Consider the following 26,948-nt stretch of genomic DNA (forward strand, 5'->3'; position numbering starts at 1 on the left):
ATAATACAGTTAACAGTAAACCTGAATACAGAGCAATGTAGAGATTGCTTTTCTTCTCTATGACTGCCTTTTCCTACCCTTCCCTGCTGTGAAGGGTTAGGGTTAGGGTTTTGATTTTAAAAGCACCCAACTTCCAATCAGCCTTATTTAAGTTACATTTTTTTTTGTTTGATTGGTTTAGGTTTTTTATATTGTTCCAAGTTTAACAGCAGGGAAATCTCATGCTGCATCTTGCTGTAGCACCTTATCTTGTATCTGTAGACTGTTAGATTTTACACTCAGAAATTTGTAGTTGTGTATGAAAGGACCAAAATTCAGCTCTTAAGCTCTCTTAGATGTAAAGATAAATTCTAGGTGTGTTTTCTTAATAAGAGAATCATGGGCAATAGTACAAAATCTCCTGGCTTTTTCTGTACATAATCACAAATGTAGATTTATGTGTCAATTAAAGTGGTGAAAGCTCAGTTAGAAACCTGGTCACTTCTGTAAAGGATAATAAAAAGTGGTTTTATGAATACATTCATATCAAAAGAAGGACCAAGCAAAACCTCCATTCTTTATTGGACATGGTGGGGAATATAGTTACCAAAGATGAGGAAAAGGCTTTGGTACTTAACACCTTCTTTGCCTCAATTGTTAACTATAAGACAAGTTGTCCTCAGGACAGATGGCCTCTTAAGCTAGAAGACAGGGACAGGGAGCAGAATAGAACCCAGGAGGAAGCAGTTAGTGACCAGCTGAGCCACTTCCATGCTCACAAATCTGTGACACCAGGTGGTATCCATCCTAGAGTGATGAGGGAGCTGTCAGAAGAGCTCACTAAGCTGCTCTCCATCATTTATCATCAGTCTTGGCTAACCAGGGAAGTCCCAGATGACTGGAAGCTGGCCAGTGTGACACCCATCTGTAAGAAGGACCAAAAGAAGGATCCAGGAAACTACAGACCTGTCAGCCTGACCTCAGTGCCCAGCAACATTATGGAACAGTTCATCTTGAGTGTGATCACATGGCACATACAAGATAGCCTAGGGATCAGACCCAGCCAGCATGGATTTAGGAGAGGCAGGTCCTGCCTCACCAACCTGATCTCCTTTTATGACCAGGGGACTTGCCTGGTACATGAGGGGAAGGCTGTGGATGTTGTCTACCTGGACTTCAGCAAAGCCTTTGACACCATCTCACACAGAATAATCCTGGAAAAGCTGGCAGCCCATGGCTTGGACGGGTGCACGTTTTTCTGGGTTAAGAACTGGCTGGATGGCCAGGCCCAGACAGTGGTGGTGAATGGTGCTGCCTCCAGTTGGTGGCCAGTCACTAGTGGGGTCCCCCAGGGATCTGTGTCAGGCCCAGTCCTGTTTAAAATCATTATCAATGATCTGGATGAAGGGATCGAGCCTACTGTCGCTGTTGGGGCAGTCACGACACACACAGACAGTGCCTCTTTCAAGGGCCAAAAAGCCGTTTATTAAACAAAGCAGCCTCTTTTATACACCTTTTGTATGTTATTCATGTTCCAGATTCATTGGCTGCTAAACTACTACAATAGACTCATTGGCTATTATTAACTTCAATATACTACCATTGGCTACCTATAGAATAAGCATTCAAGCATTCAGAAAAATAACAGGTGCAGATATGTTGCTGTTTTCTCCTTCTACTGTTTAGCTTTCTTGCTTCTCTTGATACTATGTTCTCATGGGTAAAAACTAATTGTTTTTCTTCTCACTGATTTTTCTCACAGTCCTTCTCTAGCTGAAGTAGCAGGCCTGAGCCGTAATTTTACAAAGGCAACAAGGCCTTCATTTTATAAGGTTTTACTTAAATGCCACAGCCTACCATTAGCAAATTTGAAGATGACACCAAGTTGGGTGTGAATGTCAATCTGCTGGAGGGTAGGAGAGCTCTGCAGAGGGACCTGGACAGGCTGGATCCATGGGCTGAATCCAACAATATGAAGTTGAACCAGACCAAGTGCCTGGTCCTGCACTTTGGTCACAACAACCCTCTGCAGCACTACAGGCTGGGGACAGAGTGGCTGGACAGTGGCCAGGTAGAAAGGGACCTGGGGGTGCTGACTGACAGCAGACTGACCATGAGCCAGCAGTGTGCCCACATGGCCAAGAAAGTCAATGGCATCCTGGCCTGGATCAGGAATAGTGTGGCCAGGACCAGGGAAGTGATTCTTCCCCTGTACTCAGCACTGGTGAGGCCACACCTTGAGTACTGTGTCCAATTCTGGACCTCTCAATTTAGGAAGGATATTGAGATGCTGGAGCATGTCCAGAGAAGGGCAACAAGTCTGGTGAAGTGTCTGGAACACAAGTCCTATAAGGAGTGGCTGAAGGAGCTGGGGTTGTTTAGCCTGGAGAAAAGGAGGCTCAGGGGAGACATTTTCACTCTCTACAACTGCCTGAAAGGAGGTTGTAGCTATGTGGGGGTCTGTCTCTTCTCCCAGGCAACCAGGGACAGGACAAGAGGACTCAGCCTTAAACTGTGGCAGAGAAAGTTTAGGCTGGACATTAGGAAGAATTTCTTCACAGAAAGAGTGATTGGGCATTGGAATGGGCTGCCCAGGGAGGTGGTGGTGTCATACCATCCCCGCAGGTGTTTAAGATAAGACTGGATGTGGCATTTAGTGCCATGTTATAGTTGATAAAGTGGTGTTAGGTAATAGGTTAGACTTGATCTCAAAGGTCTTTTCCAATCTAGTTGATTCTGTGATCCCTCAGCCTAGAGTAAACCTAGAGTATGTATCTGTTCAGTTAAGGGTATAAATGATCATTCCAAAAGGGGTTCACTTAAAAGACCTTGTTCTATGTGGTAGGAAAGATGATGGCTTAAAGGGATCCTTCAGCAATGTTGTTTGCGTCCATTAGCTTTCAGAAAACCTTCATTATTTTAGTTTGTTCGAAGTATGTATCAGCAAGATACAAAGGCAAACACACAAGACTGGCAGTTGCTTGCTACGATCTAATGCTGTGGTGCTTTGTAGACCACTGTGATTAAACACTGTGTGAATAAATGAGGTATTTCTTTTAAGCACGTTTAATAGATTCTAATAATTCATTAGGGACTCTGTTAGAATAGGAAATGAATGAACTGAAAGCTGGCATCACACAGCATCTATAATATGCCCTATAGTAGGTTATGATAAAACAAACACTTGGGAATAGCTTTCCAGACTTGTCAATGAGGATAACAGCCTGCAGAGCAGTGCTTACAACCATTAGCCTCCCTCCCATCAAAGAGGAGGATGTTAAGTGATTTTTGAAATGTGCAAAGAAAGGGGGAATCAGGATGTTTAACATGTGCTAATGATTTGTGCAATGGAGAACCCAGGACCTCAAGCACTATGTCTCTATGTAACAGGATTTGCTTCTAATAAGGAATCTCACCCATTGGGTCCTTGTCACGTGAGCAGCATTAATATGTTCATAAAAATCAGAAAACTACAGGGAGTTTCTCCTGGTGACTACCCCAGAGCTCCAAAGGGGACTGGGGAAAAGCACTGTAGCTTCAGGGCAGAGACGGGTGGGGGTGCCGATTTTGTTTATTTTGCCAGCTGATGTTGGGATGTTTCCTATCTGTCATTCCAGTTCTCCAGCAGTGCAAGGTAGAGTTCTTGTCTGCATCAGCCATTTCATCAAATGTACCTTAATGGCACAAAAAGAATGAGATGGAAAGACCTTTCCTTTTTTTTATTTACTCTTCACTTTTTTGTTGTACTTCTTTTCTCTGTAAGCAAGGTTCATCATCAGTGAACATAGTTAGACACAAGAGCTAGGCCAGGTTCAGACTCTGCATTACTGACCCTCAGGGACCTGAAACCCTGAGGAACACCTTGAATCCATGATATCCTTATTTTCACATAGCAGTTACTATTTGAAATATTATTATTTGAATATAACAAGCTAATTATAAAGTTTATTCTTAGTTTGTTGTGAATTGAACTTGCAAAATCAAGGTATTCCTTTTCATTCACCTTATGTTTACACTCTGATTTATTTCCATAAAAAACATTTTAAGACTTCAGAAAGATTAATCTTTACCAATTACATTTATATTTCTCCTAGATTTAGAGAGGCATTAAACTACTAAGTACATTTTTCTCCTTTCTGCCTTTTCAGAAATGTGATGAACTTTGGGAAGACTTCCATCAAAAACTGGTGGATGGATCATTGTTAACGCTGGATACATATCTAGGACAATTTCCTGATATCAAAGTACAGTAATGATTTTCTATAAAGGACAAGTTTTAAAGTTCTGTTGAGTTGCAAAATAAATAGAAAATGAGATTACAGGCAAAAAGAATTTAAAAGGGTGTGAGGTGGAAGTCACGCTCTCCTGTGATGTACAAGATGTTGTTCTGTAAGTAGATTCCTGACATTAGGCAGGGCTAATTTTCCAAGTGAACAAAAATATTTTTCATGCAGTAGTACTTGGAAGAAAATTAGCCTTTGTAGAGGAAAATTTTATGCTTTTTTCTGCTCCTGTTTCTTTGGTATAAGATAAAGATAATATTCAAACTTCAATAAGGACACCTTAAGCTCTTCAGCGGTTAAAATGCCAGACAAATTACATGGGAAGCAGGCTTTCTGTTATTGGCTAGATGCACCCATGAGTATCTTTCTTTTATCTAAGCCATGGTTCCTGTCTTTTAATTAGTTATAAAAAGATTTTGTAATACACATCAGGAAAGAATGTTATACAGATTCTAGCCTCTGCCAGATGCCCACCTGATGTACAGTCCAGGGAGATGACTGCTAAATTAAATGTGTGAGGATAAAGAAGCTCTATAGGTGAGAGGTAGTGACTTTTATATTTGAATATGACTGTATGGGCATAGCTGGAAATTTTTTGTGATAGTTTATAACTGAATAGGTAACACAGTCATCCTCTTTGTAATTTACATCAAGGACTAAAGAAAAAATCATTTAAAAATACCATCATTACTGATGTACAGTCCTAAACTCGCTTTTAAAGCAAACTGTGCTTATTCCCTCTCAGCATGTGGATTTTACATATAATATATACCTTTGTAAAGTCTATATCAAAGTATATATATGTATATCTTGAACTCCAGTATTTTAGGTATGTGTCAGAACAACTATATGGAGAAGTGTATTTTAGCAGTTCCAACTCTAGATAAAGTGCATTAATTGCTGAATTTTCACACTATATATAAGGGGAAAAGATAGTATAACCCTGAGTTTAACAGGTTCACTGATTCTGGAGAACGTGACAAGTCTTATGTAATACTGATACCTCAACTCTAAGGCCTGTAAGCCCTACACCCATGAAAACCCTTTCCAAACTATGTGTATATTGATTCCTTATTTAAAATAATGTGATTAGTTTGTCTTTTTTACCATTTCCATGTTCCTCCTACATGATATAATAATTCAGATATGAAAAACAGATAAGGGAGAATAAAAATATGTCAGAAACTAATCTGACAACGTAAGTAAAATGGCTTTTTTTAAAGTGCTTTTCATATTTACTTTCATTTCTACCCCTGTACAGACTCGCATTGCAAAACGAAGCAGAAAGCTAGTGGACTACGACAGTGCAAGGCATCATCTAGAAGCACTGCAGAGTTCGAAAAGAAAAGATGAGGGCAGAATTACCAAGGTAGCACAATCAGAAACATGCTGGCAGAGGACTTGGGGAGATTGGGTGACATTTGTTTCTGTACAAAGAGCACAAAGTTTCTCTTCCTTTTGCTCTCTTAGAAAAACTGGTATCTCTAATCTCTCTGATAAATGTGTATTGAGTACTTTGGTTCATGTAGTAGACATGCTCAGCCTCTTTTGCAAAGGACTCCTGTTTGAGACCTAACTTGCTCTCTTGATGAGACTGAGGGGACAGCAAATCCTGTGTTGGCCTCCATGGTGTGGGACTGAATAACATCCTTTGTTTATAAAAATCGTAAAGGACCCACCAAGAAAACCACACAAAAATAATTTTGGTTTTGTTATGTCATAGTGATTTCAGAAGTCACCTGTTTCATTTTGGTTTAGGCAGAAGAAGAATTTCAAAAAGCACAGAAAGTATTTGAAGAGTTTAACACTGACTTGCAAGAAGAGTTGCCATCTCTGTGGTCACGGTAAGCCCAGAGATATTGTATGCAAGGCCTAAATGGGGAGTAAGGAAAGGGAATGAGGGGATTTTAATGAGCAGATAGAAAATGGATTGCTGGGTTCTTGAAGATTCCATCCATTATCTTTTTGAAAAAATGAAAGGAAAAATGTATGCAAGTGCTCCAAAATATACGTGCTGTAAATGTATTTACGCTTATTTCTTTCAATGTATGTTGGCACTTAAGATTCATTATCATATCTTCATTCTGCAAAAAGGTTTCCATTTTATGAGTAAATAATTATGCTAGAGGACAGAGTAGTCTTGGTGATTTGAGTCTACTTATAGGTCATTTTTTATTATAACTACATCAGAAGACACATTTTATAGTTTTGCACTGATTATGCTGTGATGTTAAATGATTTGATGGCATAGGTCATTCAGTCAGGATTTTTAACCATGAACTGTGTTTAAACAGAAAATGCAGACAATATGAATGGGAGAACAAAAGCAGTAGAAAAATAAGCATCTCATTAGTGTGCTATGTTCTTTAACAATTGACAATCTGGAGTGGAAATGTGAAGTATCCTTTGTCTTCTCTGCCTTCTAAATTAAATCCTGTTAAATTTCAGACCAATAGAGGATTTCCCTGCTGTTTTTCTGCCTATTTCAGTGTAAACCTTCTTAGCACTTCAAGATACTTGTTTTATGGGCCAAATAAAACTGCATGTGAATGATTTAGAGTAAGGGCCCCTTTACTTCAGTAAATTTTGTATAAAAAAGCAGTAGCTAGTCTCAGAGAAAGGCAGAATTTAATTTGAGCAATATGAATAATTTCTAAAGCAATTGTTTTCAGAGTCCTTTATTTTAGTTATTACAATTATTCAGGAAGAAAATTATCTATTGAGTTGACATTTTGCAGGCTTATTCTTATTCCGAAGATGATTTTTGTTAATAAAAGTTGGTAGCAATTATACATGACAGTTTTAAATAGGAAAAATAAAAAAAAAACCTACGAAAACACCTTCTACTTTTGAAATGTAGAAGTATGTAATCCTTCACTCCAAATAAGCAGATTCTTGACTACATGCACAGAAATGTCTAGTCTATATTAAATTCTTTTCTCTTATCTACATGTGCATGTGTTTCAGAGCTGAGCTTTGGACACCCAGCCCTGGGCTGTACTGAGGTGTATACATTAAAACTAACCCCACACGCAACTGCATCACCTTGGTGCTGTGATAAGATTTGGGCACAGGGGCTCACAGTGCCAGAGTGGTACCTTTCTCCTTTCAGGAAATGGTTGAGTTGCTGTCTGGTGAGAGATGGATGCCCAGAGCATCTTGCCTTCCCTGTGCTTGTGCTGCACTTGTGACCATCCTTTTCCACTCTTCTTTGAAACAAGGTGAAGACATCTGATGTGGAGTAGTCTCAACTTGGTTCACTGGACAGTGTGAAATACGTATCTCAACAAAAACAGAAATAGTCATGAACAAACTAGTCTGAAATTTTGACACTTCATCCTTTGCTTTGCTGAGAGTAATAGTCAAGAATGTTGCTTGTAGTCCAGAAGACAGTTAATTAATCTGCCTTTGTGGCCCTCCCACACATATCTTTTATTCTCTTTTTCCTTTCTTTGTTCCATCCTTCATAGACGAATTGGTTTCTATGTGAACACCTTCAAAAATGTATCCAGCCTTGAAGCCAAGTTTCACAAGGAAATAGCTTTAGTGAGTAAAACTTGACTATCTCATGTATAATGGATTATGATATGCATGATAGCTAACAAATGTCTTACAGTAAAAATCTAGCAGAGGCACACATGAGAATTTGCCATAGATACAGATTTGTGGTATACTCATCATATTCATTTCTACTTGCCATATTTGTTCTCTCCTTAAGGAAGGTGCAGCCCCTACAATTTTGGATTGCAGTGCATTATCAGTTGTAGAACTAAATTCACTTTCTATTTTGATAATTTACTGTTGCCTTCAGTATTTTTGCTGTGTCCAATTGCTAAGCACCTCTTTGCTTTAATCAGTACAAGAAAAACATGTCAAACATTCCCTTCAAGTCTGCTATATGCATTGTCAACAATGCAATATTTTATGTGTGACTGTTAGGCAAATCAAGCAGTTTCATTGAGGATCTTTTGAATGTACCTGGCTAAATACTTAGTAGTGTATTATCTATAGCAACCTTCAAATTGGAACCAAAATTTTTTTGAAGACTCACTTTACTGAAGTTCTGTGAAAATTTGGATTAGATTTTTCAGGGGACAACATGAATCTTCTTGGCTGCCCATGTTGCTTTAAACTTAGAATGACCTCCTTCATCAGAGCTCACATAGCAGTCAGTCACACTTAAGAACTTGTTCTCTAAAAAACAGCTCATGTCTTTGAAGAACTGCTATTATCTTTGATTCTATGGATTTTGATGGGTTTCTGCTTAAGCTTTTACTATACATGGCACTGAGAACTTTTGGAAGGTTTTATATTGTAACATAAAGTTATCAAGTTATCATTTGTCAGACCAGATTTATCACCTGTGTTTTTAATCATGACTGTAGTTGTTCACATGAACGCAGGCAACTGTTTTCTTTTCACAGTTATGTCACAAACTATATGAAGTGATGTCAAAGCTGGGGGATCAGCACGCAGACAAGGCCTTCACCATTCAAGGGGCACCAAGGTGAATTTACTGCTTTTTTAATGAATTGCATTGCTGTAGGCTTTGTGGGTCTCAGCATATGTAGTAATCACCTACACCATGTGTAGTGATTGCTGCACAATGTGGTAACAGGTGTTACTTGTTCAGGATGGCAGATGAACGTATCTGGGATGAAATTCTTTGCAACAGGAGTAAAGATGCAAAGTCTCCTTCTTCACTGACTATTTTTCTAGAAAGTCCTTTCAAAAAAAAAAAATGAAGGCTGTTGCAATTTAGCCAAGTTCATTGTAGACTGTTACATCAGTTTGCACCAAGTGTATAGCTCATTTATTCTTAGATGCTTAGTTTACAGCAATGTTGCTAACTCTCATAATTTAAAGCCTTGAAATATTGAGATATGTTTTTAGCTATTGCTAGGTGAGAATCCCAGCCTTTGAATGTTAGCTTTTATCTCTTCTGCTTATGGGGAAAAGTAAAGATCTGAAGGTGCACGATAAAAGCAGAAAAACTGAAATAAAGAGAATGTCACAAAATACCATATTTTTAAAGACTTTCAAGAAATCTTGTTTGAAAGCACAAAACCAAAAAGAGTTTAAAATCAGATGGTGCTTTCTTAAGATTCAGTGGATGCCAGTATGGTATTTCTGATTTTTTGCTTTCAACAAATGTAGCCTTTCTGCCATAACTTGATTTCTAACACTGATATGCAGAAAAGGTTGAAATGTAAAACAGTGAGACTTAGCAAGACACAATGATATTTGGAGTTAATAAATAAAGCCTGAATTACCATTTAATCCCAGCTAGTCAGAAGCAATCCTAACAATGTTACAGCTTTTCGCATCCCACTCTACGGGAAACCGCAGGGGATTCTTTTTAATGGATTTCTTGGACAAAATCAAGCACAAACGAGGCAAATATTGTATCTGAGAACTATTTATTGATAAAGAAGGATATGTGTCCCTCTGGAGGGGGAAAGTTAAGCAGAGAAGGGAAAAGAAAGACGCAGAGAGAGGAAGGAGGCCAGGGTCAGAATGTTACCAGCACAGTCCCGGGCTGCACCGTCGGCATCCACAGGCACATGGCGCGTGCGCTCCCTGTGGGGGGAGCCTGCGCGGCTCTCGCGAGAGCGCGGCTCCGATGGCCGCAGGCAGCGCCTCCCCGCGGCGCGGCGCGCGGAACGGCCGGGAGCCGGCGCTCGGGCCGAGGGGCAGGCGGGCTGTTGCGGGGCAGCGGCCAGGCAGGGTAGACGGAGCAGGTGCGGACATGGGAGACAGTCAGGGAAAAAGCAGGACCACAGGGAGAAAGCGAGCAGGCGGCCGAACGAGCCAAACCTCCAGACGAGCCCGGCCTGCCGAGAAACTGAGAGCGGGAAGCGTTTGAGGCGCTGTTAAATGCTTTTAGTGCTGAGGCTCCTCCCATAGTCCGCTCCTATGAGGACGACCTTTGGCTAGTCAGCCAAATTTTCCCCGCGCAGCAGGGGTTTCCCCGCCTGGAGGGGGGAGTCTTTTGCAGCCCCGTGGTGGAAGTTTTTTCTGCCCTGATTGTCAGGCGAAGTGTCCATTTTCTGAAGGGATTGCCTGCTTAGAGACTCTGATGTCCTTTGTCTCCACCCCCTCATTTTTGCTAGACACCTTCGTCACGTGCCACATTTAGAGCTCAGCCCCTGTAGTAATTTTCCACACAATGTCAGAAAATGGGTTTATAACGCAAAACCCGGACAATGTTGTGGCATAAATAAAAATTAAATTAGTTCCTCACGTAGTTACTGCTAATTTGCCCCCAAGATGGAGTTAGATTAGCAACAATTTAGACTGACCGAACAATATAACATCTGCCTCAAAAATACAGCAGATCTTCCTACATTTGTTTTAATCTCACTTTGGAAGAACAAAGAATGAAATATTGAAACTTGTGATGTAATGCAAAATTCAAAACTATAAGCACATCACTAGAATCTGTATTTTAGATTATTTCAGCGATAATCCATGCTCATATATTACACACTGCCTCCAGAGCTGTTAGCTCATGCATCACCACTTCTGGCCCATTTAGGATGGCCTCAGAAACTGGACTATGTTTCCATAAAGGATTTGTGAAATACTTTTATGGGATGTAAAATAATGTAGTGTTGGAAGATTTCAAGCACTTTTTGTAAACAACAGGTATTTTATCCATGTCTCCTAGACCATGTCCAACGTGCATATGCTTGTTCTCACTGAATTATTCATTCCATCGAGAGAAAAAAGAAAAGTTATTTTTTCTGCCAATTACTAGACATCATTTAATGTAGTGTGATCTTAACTTACTTAAAAAAAGCTTTTTAAAAATATGTTTTGAAAGTTACTTTGTTACTCTCTTTTGCTGTTTTATTTGCAGAGCCCTTTGTGAAAATCTGGATAGATTTTGACTTCCATTATTAGTGATGATGCTCTAAAAGACTATTCACAAGTGGGTCTTCATGAGATAAAACAGCTTTCTGTTTTAGATGCATGAGAAGTTAATACTGGACAAGTACAGTATCTAATATTTCTTTTAAAAAACTGCATAAAAAGAAACATCTTAAAAACTTGTATGCTACTGAATACTCTGTCCTGAAGGCAAATATTGTACCTGGGACATAAATTTCTTAATAACTGCTTATTTTTTCTCTTTTTATATTTCCACAGAAAGAGGTGGTGAGTGTGAGCTAAGTTTGTCCTTCCAAAGAACAATTTTTCTTGTGTTAGCATTAGGATCATGTTTATGCTATGGTCTCAGTCAGGTAGTGCTTCTGCTCTCCCTGAGGATGTGTAGGAGTCGCTCTTACTGAGTACTGTGGTCATTGAGTACTGTAGTTCATAGCCTCCCCTCACTGTAAGCTTTCAGCATTTCTAGGTAGCTGAATATTTTCTCAGTGTTTGCACCAGATCCTTTCATGAGAATGGCAGATGCTTTCTAGGACTTCATCAGATCTTTTCTTAGTATCAGCAGAGCTCTGTTGAAGTCACTTGACTGCTGCTTGTTTATAATTTTGGTTATTTGTTCTTCTAAATAGTGATATCTTTATAATAATCTTGGCTGGTTTTATCTTATTGAAACCTTTCTGAAGTTGCTGAGCTTTTAAAATTATTTGCATTATTCATTGTTATGCTTTCCTGTGGGTTTTTTTTTTCTCTTTAGAATATTTTATTCCAAGAAGTGTGTGAAATGACAGTAAATCCATTTCACATTTTATAATAGTTATAAATTTGTAAGTGAAATGGTATTTCAAATACAGAATCTGCAAAAATGCAGGTACCCTGTTTTCTTCAAGTTACAATGATCAGGTAAACAAATGTTCCAAAAATCAAGATCATTCAAAATTAAAACTTCCTTTGACACTGAAATTTAATTGCATTTAATTGCAGTTTTAGTTTTAATCATTATATAATGGCTTAGTTCATCTCCAGTGTGTACTCTCTTTTGTGGTCACTGGCGTTACATCAGGGGTGCAGTTCAACTGTTGCATCAGATTTTCAAGGTAATAAGACAGCAAGATATATGTGTCCTTGCTATTGCTTTGCTTCTGTCTAGTGATTCAGGTCCACTCCGCTTTGCAAAAACACCATCACCACCAGAGGAGGTCTCTCCCCTACCTAGCCCTACTGCTAGTCCCAATCATATGCTGGCACCAACATCTCCGGCACCAGCCCGACCTAAGTCACCCACACAGGTAAGGAGATACCTAGCAGAGGGACCTGACCTGTTGTGCAGTGAAAGATTGCTGAGATCATGTACATGGTGGATCTTTCATCTAGGCTGTGACTGAGTAATGGCAGGGAGGCCACTGGTTCTGTTGCAGTATGTTCTGTTCATCAGTTGTTCATCCCTGTGTCACAACATGAATAGAAAATCATTTTTCTATTAGGGGGAATGAAGAATTTTAGGTGCCTGGTGAATTGGTGGGACTTGAAGTGACAAAGCAAAACACTTCTTAAAAAGTTGCATTGTCTCTAAGGACCCATGTACCAGCAGTGATAGTTTGAAAAGCCTACTTCTAAAACCTTTTAGAGTTTTTGTACATTATATATTTCTGCTCTTCATTTTTATGCTTCAATCTTCAAATTTATGCTTACCCTGAGTGAGTATCATTGGTCTGGCCAGTCTCTAAAACAATAAATAATAAAGCTAGCTGAAATACTGCTCTGCTAATTACTGATAATTAAAGTCCCATTGGTTGTTTTTAACACTGGATTGGGAAGTTTGACTCTGTTGTAATCAATGGAGTAATTTCTATTTTCACTAGTATTGGTAAAATAAGAATCGGTTTCATTCATCAGTTCAATCTGTAGCATGAGTTGTATGTGTTCGTGTGCTTATCAAAGACTTGTGTTGATGTTATGGATGTTTTTGGAATTGGGATAGCTTCTGTGCTGATTGCTGTTTCTATGCTGTCTGCATATCAGAAGAAAATTAATTTTCTATCTAGTGTGCATGCTTATTTTCTCTGGTCTCCCAAAATGTGACACCTCACTGCCTGAGTATCCACCTGGACTCAGCCTCATTGGTGCCAGTAGTGTTATGTCACTATACCACCTGAAGATTTTTTGTGGATTTATTTTCTTGGGGTTTTGATAGATGTAAAAATTATCCAATACTATTTGGTGTTATTCCAAGCAATTAGTTTGTCATAGTTATGTGAATCTCTGGAGAGCAGGAGGAATATAGTAAACTAAGCACCTTAGAAGTGCTGTAGTTCCCAGAGATTATATGGTCTTAGCTTTAAGTACACTCTAAGGCTAGCAACAGGTGGGCAGGGGCAAAATCCCAAAGCTAAACACAAATGAACTCAAGAAGCCAAAAAGCTGCAGAGGCACTGTTTCTGTGCAATACTGCCCTTTCAGCTATGGGCTGAATAGAAGAGCAAGTGTCCTGTACTGTGTGCCTCTCACAGCAGAAAGAAAACCAACTAAGAGTTGCTTTTGTATGAAATCTGAAACTTTGAGTTTTAATGACGTTGAAACATAGGGTGGTTTTGCTCCCCATAATGTTTATTTCAAGGCATTTGTTGGTGAACAGATAAACAGTTCCTTTCAACACATGGCTTATTCCCATGGCTTATTTAGGGTGAAGGAGCTGAAGTAAAAGCCTAGGACAATTTGTTTAGGCCTAGCTTAAAGATTTTCTTTTATCTCTGAACTAGTCTGTGACATTTTTGCTGTCTGCCTAGCTGAGGAAAGGTCCGCCAGTCCCACCACTGCCTAAACTCACACCTACGAAGGAGTTACAACAGGAGAACATCATTAACTTATTTGACGACAACTTTGTCCCAGAAATCAATGTGACGACCCCATCACAGGTAAGCTTCAGTGAATTGTGTAGAAGTCCAGCCATGTAATTATCCTAAGTTCTCCAAGACAGTGCCTCTGGGGCTGATCTTCATGGGGAGGTAGGAGGAGGGCGCAGGTAGAAGGCAGAGGTATAATGACCAGTTTCTGTTACCTTGAAAGAGTTACACATATGGTGTTTTGCCTTTGAATAGGTCACACATAATCACTCAAAAGGGCTAACACTGCTAACATATTGAAAAAAAGAGCAATTTCCTGAGAGGTGCGACTAAAAATACTGTGATATGGTCATGTTTGAGGTTTAAATGCATCCAGGTTGCATTATGCACTGAGAGTTGATCTAAGATGCTATTTTTAATGCTAAGCATCTCAAGTGGAATTTTACAGAGATCCTTCACTATTTCTGTTTCCTTCATCAAAATCATTAAAAGTATTCCTTCTTTCTATTGAGTGATTCTTAAAAAATGGAACTTGGCTGGTTTTTACAGGTATAAAAGACTTCAGCTAGTATTTATTCACTTGGCTTTGCTCATAGAAACATTAGCTGCACAGCAGAGAAGTGATCAAAATTCTTTTTATCTCATTATTATGATATTTTTTAAAGTTGCATATAATAAACAGAAAAGCCAGAATTGTGCAAAATAATTCTGTAAAATTTGTATTCAGCCCTTCAGCTTTTACATAGTTATAGTGATGGCTGTTTTTTTCAATAATGGACCCTTTCTTTCATGGTAATTACAAGTCTGAAATCTGAGCCTGTGTCTGATAGATCAAAGAGAAGTACGTAGATGTGAAGCTTATGCAGAATGTTTAGGAATGTCTGTTTTCATTTGAATCATTGGTTTTGTTCCAATTCATTTGACAGCACAGGAGAATGAAGGCACAGCAATGAAAAATGTATTTTATACAATTTGAACATGTGATGCTTTGTTTTCTTGTGGTAGGGAGAAATAGGTGTTGCTGTGCATAGGGATCTATTTGGAAAAGACTTATTTATAGTTAAGTCTCCATGCAATTAAAGAATTAAAGGCTACTCCCAGAATGCAGCTGCTGGTAGGCCCTCTTTCTGAAGGGAGATGGCAGGTCTGTTGCATCACTGTACCCTGACTTCATAGGAATTAATTACTCCAGCAGCATGAGCCTTGAAATCACTGGTAAGATTTGGTGTAAGCTGTGCTAGATATGGCCCCCTGCATTAAATACTGTATCCAACTAACCTGCATATATGGCCCCCTGCATTAAATACTGTATCCAACTAACCTGCATATGTCAGGCCATCCAGGGAAGCAGAAGTAGAACTGGTTTGCTTTTCCATTAAGAGATGACAACTGGAATAAGGCTTTAATTAAGTGTAAGTCACATTTCCAGAATCCTTATATCCTTTCTATGAGAGATTGGCATAGAAATGGAATGCATAATAAAAGTGGGCATGCTTCTGAGAACTGAAATGTTTTCCTTTGTCTCTCAAGGAAAATGGATCTCCCTTCAGTGAGTGATTTATGTCCTTCCTTCCTCCACAGTCAATGGCCAGGGAATGTCCTAAGCTATTCCCTGGCTACCTTCTCATCAATCATCTGCACTTCTCCCTCCACAAAACCCACCCCCATCACTAAAGCATCCTTACTGTATCTGAGATTTCTGAGTATGTACAGACATACCCAAATAATGTGATGTCTAGGTTTTGTATCCTTGTGTATGTGAACCAGTTAAGGAAAATACATAGCATGAAATCCACAAGAAATATGGACTTATTCCTCTTGGTGTTTATGGCTTCTCCTATACTCCCAAAGCCCTTGTTGAGCACTGTGGAGAAAGCTATTAAGCTTGCAGAGCCTGCCAATGGTACAGGACTTCCCAGGGGACCACCACTGGTGACCCAGACACTGCTCATGCAGAGGCACAAAACCAACAGACTGATGAGTAGAGCTTTGCTGCTTTAATACAGTGTTTTGGAGAGGATTACAAACAGGCCAAACACTTCCGTTTCCTGAAACACAAATATCCTGAAATTGTTGTTGCTCCTCCTTCTTTACCAAGCAGTACTAATGCATTTGCTTCGTTAGTGCAACATGCTGAAAGACAGTTTTGCTTGATGCTGTTGAATATTTTTGCACTGATTCAACAAACTATCTCACAAATCCAGGTTATTCATTGTCAAAAATTGATTTAATTACTGCCTAGTAAAAGAAAGAGGTGAAAAGATGAAATATCTGGGTGACCAGCTCCAGATATTTCAGAAATGAGTATTCTTTGCTTTATTTCTCCTTTTCCTCACATCACATTTCTCCCTAGTGTCCAGTTACTAGCTTGGACATTGTAGGCCTTTATATGCCCCCTACGATACCTAATGTGTCTGAGTGTGTCTGACAGCATAACTGCTAAGGCTATTTTAAGGGTTGTACAGACTGTGTGCAGAGAGAGGGTAACAGTTCTGGTGGTCCTTGTGTCCTGGGGTGAGGTTATGAAGCTGTTTTATTCCTTAACCATCCACTCAATGCCCAAGGACGCTGTGCCTTTAAGATGGATCCGGGGCGGGGAGGTCTCGGTGGGGCTCGGGAGGGAGTGCGCCGGGAGCGCTGTGCTGCTTTTTGGTTTCCTTTGTGTTCCGGCTAGCTGGGAAAAGGTTCTGTTGGGTTTTTTTCTTGTTCTTTTTTCCCTTTCTTTCCCCTTGCCTCACTGCCTCCCTTCCCTCCTCGCCGGTCCGGGGAGCCTGCGGGGTGGCCCCGGCGCGCCCGCGGGGTGGCCCCGGCTGGTCCGAGCCCGTGTGTCTGTTCCCTCTCCGGAATTTGTTGTATTTTGAGGTTTGGGGGGTTTTAAAATCCTGTTCTACCCTGTTTTGTTCGTGTGTTAATAAACAGTTTGGTTTCTTTTTCCCACTTTCACTCCTTGTGACCCATTTGTCTCATTGACGGAGGAAAAGGGGAGGAACACTCATTCCGGTGTTTCCTCCTGAAGTTTTGTCTCAAAAACAAACCTTGCAAGTTTCTTTTGCCTTCTTCATCTCTTGTACATGCCTCTGAGAGGTACAGCCTTGCTTCTGCCACAGCCGCCTCTTTCAAATGTTTAATTTATTCATGCTTCATCATGCTATGGTGGAATAAATACAGGATGTTTGGCAGGCCTTCCTGTCACAGCTTTGTCCCTTACTGAGGGATTTCCTGAGGTTCCTGTTTTTCCTGCATCTCCCTGTAATGTGGTATCTTAGGTGCTCTGTATGTTTATTTGGGCCTTTGTCACTAAAGTTGAGTGTTCTCTTCATTTTGGTCTGAGGGTCATGGGTAACGATAACTTTTGCTATCAGTGATCAGTACCCTGTCACTTCCAATACCTTAGCTGTCATCACTCATGGCCTAAGTAAGACTCCTGTTCATTTGATTCAGTCCTCATAGGTAGCAATTTCATTCTCAAACCTCAGTGAAAGATCATTACCTTTTATGTCTCCATCTAATTCTGATTATATGCCAGCAAATGCTGTTATTTCTTCAAGGTGTATGACCATATGAATATTAGTGCCTCAGGAGCCTGTGTGATGAAATCTAAATACACTCGATGGAAGGCATGAGAGAATGAATGTAATGTTGGTTACTGGTAGGAATGGTGGTCTTGACTTTCTAAAATGGGAGACTATAATACGGGCTTCAGTGTGTCAGACCACATATCTGTCATCAGTGATGCAGAAGGCCAAAGAAAGAAGATAAATCCAGGCAAGCAAAGTTGGTACTTCTGACACCCCCTGGTACTACAGTCTCTTAGCCTCTAGTGCTTTGCTGCTCTAGGACTTCCTCACCATGATTTCTACCTATTTAGTAAGCCTCAACAGACTACTTTGCCACAAATTTATTCAGTCTTTCAGCATGTGTACGTTTTTCACAGTCACACTACCTGAAGCCAAGGAGGTCCCCAGCTGGACTCTGCCACATGGAGCACCACCACTTTTATTTTTCATTTGTCCCCACCAGCTTTGCTGCCAACTGCCTTCCTGCTTTGGAAGAATCAGGGAGCAGCCAAACCCCTCTCACACTGGTATAGACCCTTCTCACATCACCCCTAACACACCTCTTACAGACTGAAGAGTTCTAGGTCACTGTCATTCCTAACATGGGAGCTGAGGAGCTCTTTTTACCATGTTTGCAGGTGACACAGATAGTTAAGGTGTTTTGTGGCATAAGGGAAGCCATTAATTAGCTAACTTTGAACATCTGTTTACCAATAGTAACACTAATTTGGAAAGTTTATACTCTTAAATGTTTCAATAATAGAAGGTCTTTGCTCATTTATTTTACTGTCATTATCATTATTATTATCTCATAGTTTTGCTAGGTTTATACATGCCATATTGTGGTAGACTTGCCCTGTCGTACAAGCTTCTCTCACTATTTAACAAACACTGAACAACTAGCAGCAGGAAATACTAGCCTTGTTATCAAGACCAAGGTGCTTGCCTAGAACATTTACAGTTAGTGATAAATCTCAGCTACGGTTTCACACTGTTTTATGTTGAAGCACACTAATTGTTTTTTCAGGTTCTTTTACAGCAGAAAAGACCTGTAGCCCATTGAACATATATATGTGAATGTATTTTTAGAGTGACCTCAGAGGCCTTGGCTAATTTATTGATTGAAAACCAAGAAGGCTCTACCATGTAATCCAGTTTAATAAGAGCATATCATAGAATCATAAAATGGCTTTGGTTGAAAGAGACCTTAAAAATCATCTAGTTCCACCCTGCCTGCCATGGACAGGGACAGCTCTCATTAGACCAGGTTGCTCAAAGCCCCATCCAATCTGGCCTTGAACACTTAGGGATGGAACATTCACAGCTTCTCTGGGCAGCCTGTTCCAGTGCCCTACTATCAGATGTTTCCTAAAGTTTAGAGCTGAAGGCAGCATTAATTGTAAATTGGTATACATGTTCAGAATTAAAACATAAGTCAAATGCATTTGTATCCTTCTGTATTAGCTTTTTAATAATGTTTGTGTTTGGGGAGAGATTAACTTGTTAGAATGTATGGACATTGGGTGCTGTTTATGTAGTTGTAGCGGGTTGGATTTGTAACCGGGTGGAAACACCAATTCGGTGTAGTGGTTTGGTCCAAGATACTCATTACTGTTTATCTTCTGTGAGATAAGAATTAGGAGAAACACAAAGCAAGCACCAAACTTGAAAGAATATAAAGAAGTTTATTAACAGACCTAAAAGACGAAAAAAAAAAAATAATACCACACCCTCAGAACTATTCTCCCCCCACCTTCCTCCCTTCTCCCACTGACAATGTAAAAAGACAGCCCTTAAGATGTTCAGTCTGTTTACCACTTCCATAATAACCTTGTTCAGTCCATTTAGGAAGAGGAGTCTCTCTTGCTCATGCTATGAACACATTATCATAACGAGACAGCCACCCACTTCCAAATAACCTTGTTCAGTCCATTTAGGAAGAGGAGTCTCTCTGCTCGCATGTGAGTCCCTTCCCCAACTTGCAGCTTTTCCCACAACTGCTTTCGAGGGTCCACTCTTGAAGGTTTTTGGGGTACAATTTTAAGGTTGAGCCATTCAGAAGCAAAAGTTCTCTTCAGCCATCTCTAGGAGCATTTCATCTCTAAGAACAGAGGCCCTTCTCCTTCCCTGGGAGCAAAGGGTCTTCCTCATCTTCATCTTTAGGACTGTCTCTGGGAGCATCTCTAGGAACTGAGGTTTTCTCCTTTCCCATTTGGAGCAAAAGTCCTCATCACTTCCATCTCTCCCTGTCCAAACTTCTCATGAAATTACAGCTGCATCAGCATCTGCCTATCTCACGCAGGTACTTTTGCTAACAAGCATGAGTTGAACACTCCACCCCCCATATCTTCATGAAATTATAACTGGATACTCTGACATATCATAGCTTCACAACAGACTTTCAGCTTTAAGCATCTCCTCTTTCTCTTCCCTCAGGTTTTCAGCTCTTCACAGCACTAAAAGGGTTAATCTCACCTAGGCCTTGCAGCTAGAATGTGGCTTATCGAAGTGGAGGGGGGGGGAGCTGAGCCACTGTGGCTGCCCACAGCAGGGCTGTGGGGGGGTTCCATGGGTGGAACAGGGCCCATCGGCTCCAGGATGGCCATGGCCCGGCCCAGCCTGGCCCGAGCATGGCCTGGGCCGGGCCCACTGGCCCCTGCACGGGGCCCACAGCCACCTGTCCCAGCACCAGAAACAAGAGAGAGCCTCTGCCTCAGGGTTTCTATTCTTAAGGGTGCATCACAGAGGCGGTCACAACTTTAAGTGACTTAAAGAATTGTCCATAGTCAAACTGGCCAGCTGATAGGTTCTGTTAGGTCACAGAGGAAGCTGTAAGCACCTCTTTGCAAGAACATCACTTCTGGGACTATGCTTTGCTAATGTATCACAGTAGTTTTTAACTCCCATGTCTGTCTCAAAGCACTTTAAAAGGGCCTTCACAGTCAAGTGGTGTACACTCGATACTTCTTTGAAAGGGCTGTGACTGTTAGGCCTAAAAAGGCAAAGCTGTACTACAGAGAAACCAAAGACATCATAAGAGCAAATCTCATAAAAGTAAAACTTATATTAAAGCTCAAGAAAATATTCAGAGCTTCCACCCTTCTTGTGTGCACCACAGCTAGTAAATCTGTGGTTTGCTTTTTTTTCTTGACCATTTTAATATTTTACTACTCGGGGCAGCTTTTAAAAGATAAGTTTTGCAAGAGTTATATTTCTCTTCTAACAGAATGAAGTACCTGAAGCTAAGAAAGAAGAGTCTTTACTGGATTTGGACTTCGACCCTTTCAAGCCAGAAGCTGTATCAACAGGAGTTAGTCATTCACCCATGTCTCAGGTACCTCTTTGCCTTGACATAGGCAAGGCATTTGAATGCAGTGTATTGTGTTTGGTAGAAAAGGTTTGCCTCATGTATTAATGAGAAGTGTCTGAAAAACTTTATCTTCCTGAGAAGCACTAGTCAGCCTTCTATCTTCCCCCTCAGTAACCCCGTACTTGATGATGTACAAAAGGAGAGGAAATTGTCACATGGTAAAATGAGATGTCTGCTGATGAGAATGGTTGCTGGTACCTTGGCCTTGACTTTAGCATGCTGTTACTTTCCATCTTTAGAATAACTCTTAGTGTAAACAATATTATTCTCCAGTGCTTGTTTTTCTGAAACTTTTCTGACCTGACTGATTCTGGAAAGATGCCTCAGGGGACCTAGATCTCATGGAGTCAGCGTGCAATTGCTTTAATGTGATGGGGTTTCTGTACCAAGCAGTGATCTGAGTGGTTTTGCTGTTAATCTGCTTTAGACCTAACCTCAAGGAAAATTAGAGTATGGAATAGGGTGTTTTCTTGTAGAATATTGTGTTATTGAAATTCTACATTCAGTAGTAATATTTGTAATGGTAGTTTTTTGCAGCAATATCAGAAAAAAAAAAAAGAAAGATGAATTTTTTTTAAAAAAAGAAAAGGCTGATATATTAAGTTGCTGATATTCATTGACTTTTCCTACAGGACATGCTATCTTAAAATCCAGAATTCACCCTCACTACCCAGAGGGCAGGTAGCCAAGTAGGGAACATCTCCTGGCCAGCATATCTGTATCCCTGTCTTGTACACAAAGAAGCAGTGTTAATACACTATTAGCATGATCTATTATTCCTGTGCTATCATTAATCTCCCTGTGCTATTATTAATCTGGCTTGTTCTGTGAGACATGAGAAGACTAATCAGTTGTTCAGAAATGCAGCACTGGGAAAGGAGTGAGAAGACAAGAAGCTTTAAGGCTGAGATGGTCCTGATTCTCTGCTGATCTCATCCTCAGTTAATTAACTTCTTATTTGGTGTGAAGTCCTAGTTACGTAATGAGATCTGTAGTGATCTCTGACAGGATATGTGCTGTCAGAAAAACGATCCGTTGTCAGCACTCTGAGCATTAGCTGAAATTTCTCACTGAGATTTGCTATGAGAAGTGTTTCATTGTAGCAGAAGCTTTGTGCATTTTACTTGTTACATTTTTCCCCCCTCTAAACAGAGAAAAGGAAGGGGAAAGCAAATGAAATTCCACAGCATTCAGCAGTAACAGAAAACACTAAATGTGACTTTGCTAACTACTTTCAGCTTGTTTTGTAATAATGCTGATTAGAGCAGTGGGATAATTAAACAAAAGATACTTAACTTTTATGACAGAACACATTTGTTCTGACATCATATTGTACAGGTTGTAGAAAAGTTTATTACTTCAGTGAAAAACAGTTATTTTATATTCAACTATAACATGAAATACAGAATATAATTCTGTGTAGAAAAGTACATTGTAACTTTTCATCTAGGGGCATAGGAAGCATTCACTGACACCTTTACTCACTCCTTTCATCTTTCCACACAACAAAGGCATATGAGAAAGGATGGTCCGCATGTACAAGAGCATGTGGGTGAGTCAGAACACCGTGTTTTTAGAAGGGAAGACAGCCCTGCAGTCTGGGTCTTGGTCTCACTGGAGTTGACAGGGTCATTACTATGGCAGTATAGAGAGTATGAGAAAATGAGGCTGTGGCTGCAGTCTTTGGAGAGAGCCCTGTGCTTGCAGGGAGATTAAGAAGAGAGCCTTAAGTGGTATTTCTATGTGTGTATAGTTTTTGCCTCAGTCACGGATATTTTCCATTCAGCAAACAGTTGAAGTAGTGATCTGACAACAGGAGCAGTCATCTGTGCATGATGCCTTGAGAGCCCTGGCATGACTTCTCTATTGTTAATTTAATTAATTACCGCCCTCCACTGCTTTGCCACGGTGATCCAACCACAGTAAGTGAGCCCTGGTCTGTCCTTCCTCAACTGCTCCTCTGTTTCTATGGCTGCATTAGAAGGGACCTTTCTAAACCTGCCTGGTTCTCTTCTCTTTTGATACGAAGCAGCAGAGTTCTGTCTCACGTGGTAGGCTATAAATATTTGGCATGAAGTCTGCTGCTTTTCTTTCATCTGTCTGTTAAGCTCTTCTCTTGAGAGGTCACTAGCATTTATTAACAGACTGGACAAGAAAAAGAAAATATTGGTCAACTTTGTTATTTCCTTTCCCAAAAAGTATGCCATTTTCTTTTCTTTTCTAGTGTCAGTATTGCAAGGGAACCCACTTAGCAAATAGCGGCAGCATTTTTAACTGGCTAGAAAACCCCACCTTTGTAAGCTCTTTAAAGCTGACACTTCGCAGAGGCTCCAACACCTGTTGAAAGTCACTCAGTCAGCAGCTCAGAATCTGACCAGTACTCATGCACACAGCAATGTGAGTTTGCTGGAAAGCAGCAGCTACTTTGAAGTGGGAAATATCAAAATGCATTGCATACTGCCCATCCTTTATAACCAAAAGTATTATGCAGATACATACACAGACACACACATGCGCACACGTGCTAATATATAAAATACGTATGTACTATAAACATGCATATAAATAAATGCTCTCTTCTTATTTAATGGACATTGTTATGTAGCATGTTGGACATACAGTGCAGGAATGGTATTTTTCTGACAAGCTCTTTTTTCCACTGCTTTTTTCAGACATTGCCATGGGATCTATGGACGGTAAGCCTCACATACATAATTGTATTTCTGTGCCTCTGATTTTGTAACAACTTAAACTCAGATTTACAGTTCTTTTACCAAAAGCCAAGGTAAAGGATTTACAGATCATGACAAACTCTCTCAAGTATATGAAGCCACTGGCTGTCTTTTAAAACTAACAACAAAAAATAATCTCTGTGGCTTAGCCTAGAAAATCTAAATGATGTCAGAAATCTAGGCTAAGATTCACAATCACTACAGCTAAGTGTGTTGCTTTTAATATGCCCAAAGTACAGCTATTAGAACGTAATAATGGATGTAAGTCACTTGTTTTAAATACCTGAAGGTGTAGTTCCTTAGGACTTTAACCCAATGGACAACCATTTTCTCAAAATTATGAGTAAAGACAGAATTTAGCTTGTCTTTGTGGGCATACAGTGAACTGGAGTTACTCACAAAAGAAACTGCTACTGTAGGAAACTGCATGAATCCTTCCTTCTTCCTCCTGGTGCCAAATCAGATAAAATGATCTGCAGAAAGAAAACAACCCATTTTTGTGAGCTTTCTTTTGATTGTATGTAATGGAGTTAGCTGGGTTGACTTAACATGGAGCCTGGTATGATCATGTTTGACTTTTTGTAGCTTCAGCCAGCACAGAAATCTGTGAATGCTTGCCATGTATTCAGATTTGCAGCACTGTTTTGTGAACACATTCCATATGGGATGTATATTAAATGCTCATCTCTTTATATTGAGTGAGGTTAAATAAAGCTTGATAAAAACAGTCATGTATGTAGGCTAGCCAAAATTTCAAGGCTTCAAATATCTAAACCAGGTAAAATAACCCAGAAATGTTGAGAATGTATTGCTCTAAACTTAGATTAGATAGCTTTATCAATGCCTTCTTTTTGCACAGTTTTATTTATAGCTTTTTAATGTTATGCATGTATTCTATATTATAATTATTTTTGTCTTTGCTCTGTTTTTTTAAATGCTAATGTACTTCATAGCTAAATGTTTGAAATAAAAATGTCAGTGACTCAGAGGGGAAAACAAGAGGTGATAAATAGTCGACATACATGAAGAACTTTTTTTTATAATGTAATTCAGAGGCTTAAAATTCACAGGCCTGGAATTAGTCTTGGGTGGAGTGGCAGGAAAGGACCCACCACTCCTTCCCCACCCTGATTTGGTAACTGCAGCTGGTTAGAGAACTGCTAATTAATGAATTGCTGCTGTATCAAAGTACATCATGTTGTTCTTTTCTGTTTTATATGTATGACCTCCTTCTATACAGACAAGCAGCGAATTGGTGCAGCCGGTAAGCAAACCTACCCCCAAAATTGCGACCACTCTAGGGACTTCTTTAATTGCTGTGGTGTAATAGATAGTTTTCTGGTTTTGTGTATCAGTGCTGCTCTTCTGCATTACAATTTATTGCTTTCAGATGTTGCAAACCACATAGCTTTTCCTTAAATGGCTTAATTTAGTCACTTCATTCTTTAGATTAAAATTGCTCTTACAAAATATAAATTTTGTGTTTTCTCATCAAGTCCGCCTTTATCTTTTTCATCTTGTGTTTTTTCTTTGCTTTTCTGTCTGCTTAAAGCCTGATTCTTCAAAAAGTCTTTCCCTGTGTAACCTGATCATGGAGGAAACCCCAAACAGTGGGTCATCAGAAGATACTAACAGATCTCAAACTGATCTAGGTTCACTCAACTGGGGCCTAGATGTTAGAGCACCCAGTATCAGCCAGGAAATTACTGCAGGCAGTTCTTTGCTATTCCCCAGGGCAGAGCAAACCTCAAGCGAATCCACGGGTACTCTGCCTGCTAGTGTTTGGCCTGCAGTAAGTGAGCAGGAGGATGCTGCACCAGGGTCAGCTTCTGTAAGCGAAAACCAGAGGACTTCACTGGAGGACCAGTTGGATGCCAAAAATGTCGTGTGGGAAGATGTGGTGACCAATCAGCCTTTAGAGAACGTAACCAGTTTTGAGACACCCATCCTGGGAACTGATAGCTTGTTGGATGAACCCCTCCCATGTGATGTGCAAAAGGCAGAGGAAGAGCGTGAGGAAGACGAGTGGGCAGGTGTCAAGCCAAGTGAAAAGGTAGAGACTGGAGCTAACTACAAGGAGGTAGAAGGTACAGAGGAACTGGAAGAGCAAGGTTGTGGAACCAAAGGAAACAGTGAGACAGAATTTCATAAGGGTTTCACAAAATCAGATCTTGAAATTTTAGTCAGCACAGAGGTAGAAAATTTACATGAGTTTGAAGATAATTATGGGGATACTGGGAGAGCTAGTGGTGCTAACCTAGAAACCTCTACAGAAGAAGAATTCAAATGGGTCGATGTCATTGAGGAGACAGATAGAGAAATACCATCATTGAGCACAGGGCTGGAAAGTGGGGACAAAATAGTGGAGTACAACTGTAAGACTGTAGAAAGCACTGGTGCTGAACCTGAGAGAGTCCTTGGTATCTGGGATGAGGACCATGAAAATACATCTGAGGGTGCCTTGGACCAAACTGACAGTGTTATTGGCCAGAGTACCTCCATGGAGTGTATAAATATGAGGGCACATGTTGACCTAGAGATAACTGACCACACAGGAAAGTACCCTTCAGATACTGGAAGTGATCTGTGTGATGCTGAATTATTCAATGCTGAAGAGTCTGGTAAAGGAACTGAAGATAATAGCATCAGCCACCTCCCAAATGGTAGTACTGGTACTAAAGATCAAGCTGCTGCTGAAAAACAGTGGACATTGCTGCCCAAGGCAGCCAATGCTGCTAGCAAAAGCTGTGATAATCCTTGCCTAGATAATGCAGATGACCAAGTGACAGGTAGGACAGCAACAGCAGTCACTGAAGTGATTAGCAGTGGTGTTCCTGCAGCCTTGGAAACAGAGCCCTGGCTGGCAAACTGGGATCCAACAGTTACTAATGATTCCTGGGGTTTTTCTAGTCTGTCAGGTAGCCAAGCCAATGGAATGGATAATTGGCCCTTTTTCCCCAAGCAGCAAAACTCAGAGGAAGGTAACATGGAAAATGTTTGGTTAGGCATTAGTAATAAATGGTCTACAGAAGACCTAGGAGCTACTGATAACAGCTGGGGAGAAGTAGGTGCAAGCACAAGCCACATAATTCAGGAAACACCAGTAAAACAAGGTTTGCCTGGGGAGCAGGCAGGCATTAGCAATCCTGGACCGAGCAAGGAGATAGGTAGACCCTTGTCTCTGTTTCAAATGGGAAATTCCAGAAATGCTAGCACCGAGAGTTCAACTAGTCCTAAAGACAATGAGACCAACAACTCAGATTTATCTGAAGATGAAATTGCTAACCGGAGATATG

At 40.3% G+C, this 26,948-nt stretch overlaps 1 protein-coding gene across 5 annotated transcripts in view; it reads left to right on the plus strand.

The window, feature by feature from the left end:
• Positions 1 to 26,948, plus strand: part of AMPH (amphiphysin) — a 141,920-nt gene that overhangs the window by 91,459 nt on the left and 23,513 nt on the right. For 4 of the 5 annotated variants that reach the window (XM_069007823.1, XM_069007824.1, XM_069007825.1 and 1 more), the window contains 10 exons: positions 4,128 to 4,223; positions 5,524 to 5,631; positions 6,021 to 6,106; positions 7,733 to 7,808; positions 8,687 to 8,769; positions 12,301 to 12,439; positions 13,937 to 14,065; positions 20,777 to 20,884; positions 23,593 to 23,616; positions 24,893 to 24,916. In XM_069007823.1, coding sequence (XP_068863924.1) covers positions 4,128 to 4,223; positions 5,524 to 5,631; positions 6,021 to 6,106; positions 7,733 to 7,808; positions 8,687 to 8,769; positions 12,301 to 12,439; positions 13,937 to 14,065; positions 20,777 to 20,884; positions 23,593 to 23,616; positions 24,893 to 24,916 — 873 coding nt within the window. Of the gene's footprint in view, positions 1 to 4,127; positions 4,224 to 5,523; positions 5,632 to 6,020; positions 6,107 to 7,732; positions 7,809 to 8,686; positions 8,770 to 12,300; positions 12,440 to 13,936; positions 14,066 to 20,776; positions 20,885 to 23,592; positions 23,617 to 24,892; positions 24,917 to 25,204; positions 25,706 to 26,948 lie in introns of all 5 variants that reach the window. The other variant, XM_069007827.1, reaches the window with a different exon arrangement.

The sequence above is a fragment of the Aphelocoma coerulescens genome, chromosome 2, assembly GCF_041296385.1.
Source record: "Aphelocoma coerulescens isolate FSJ_1873_10779 chromosome 2, UR_Acoe_1.0, whole genome shotgun sequence".
In the NCBI taxonomy this organism is placed as follows: domain Eukaryota; kingdom Metazoa; phylum Chordata; class Aves; order Passeriformes; family Corvidae; genus Aphelocoma; species Aphelocoma coerulescens.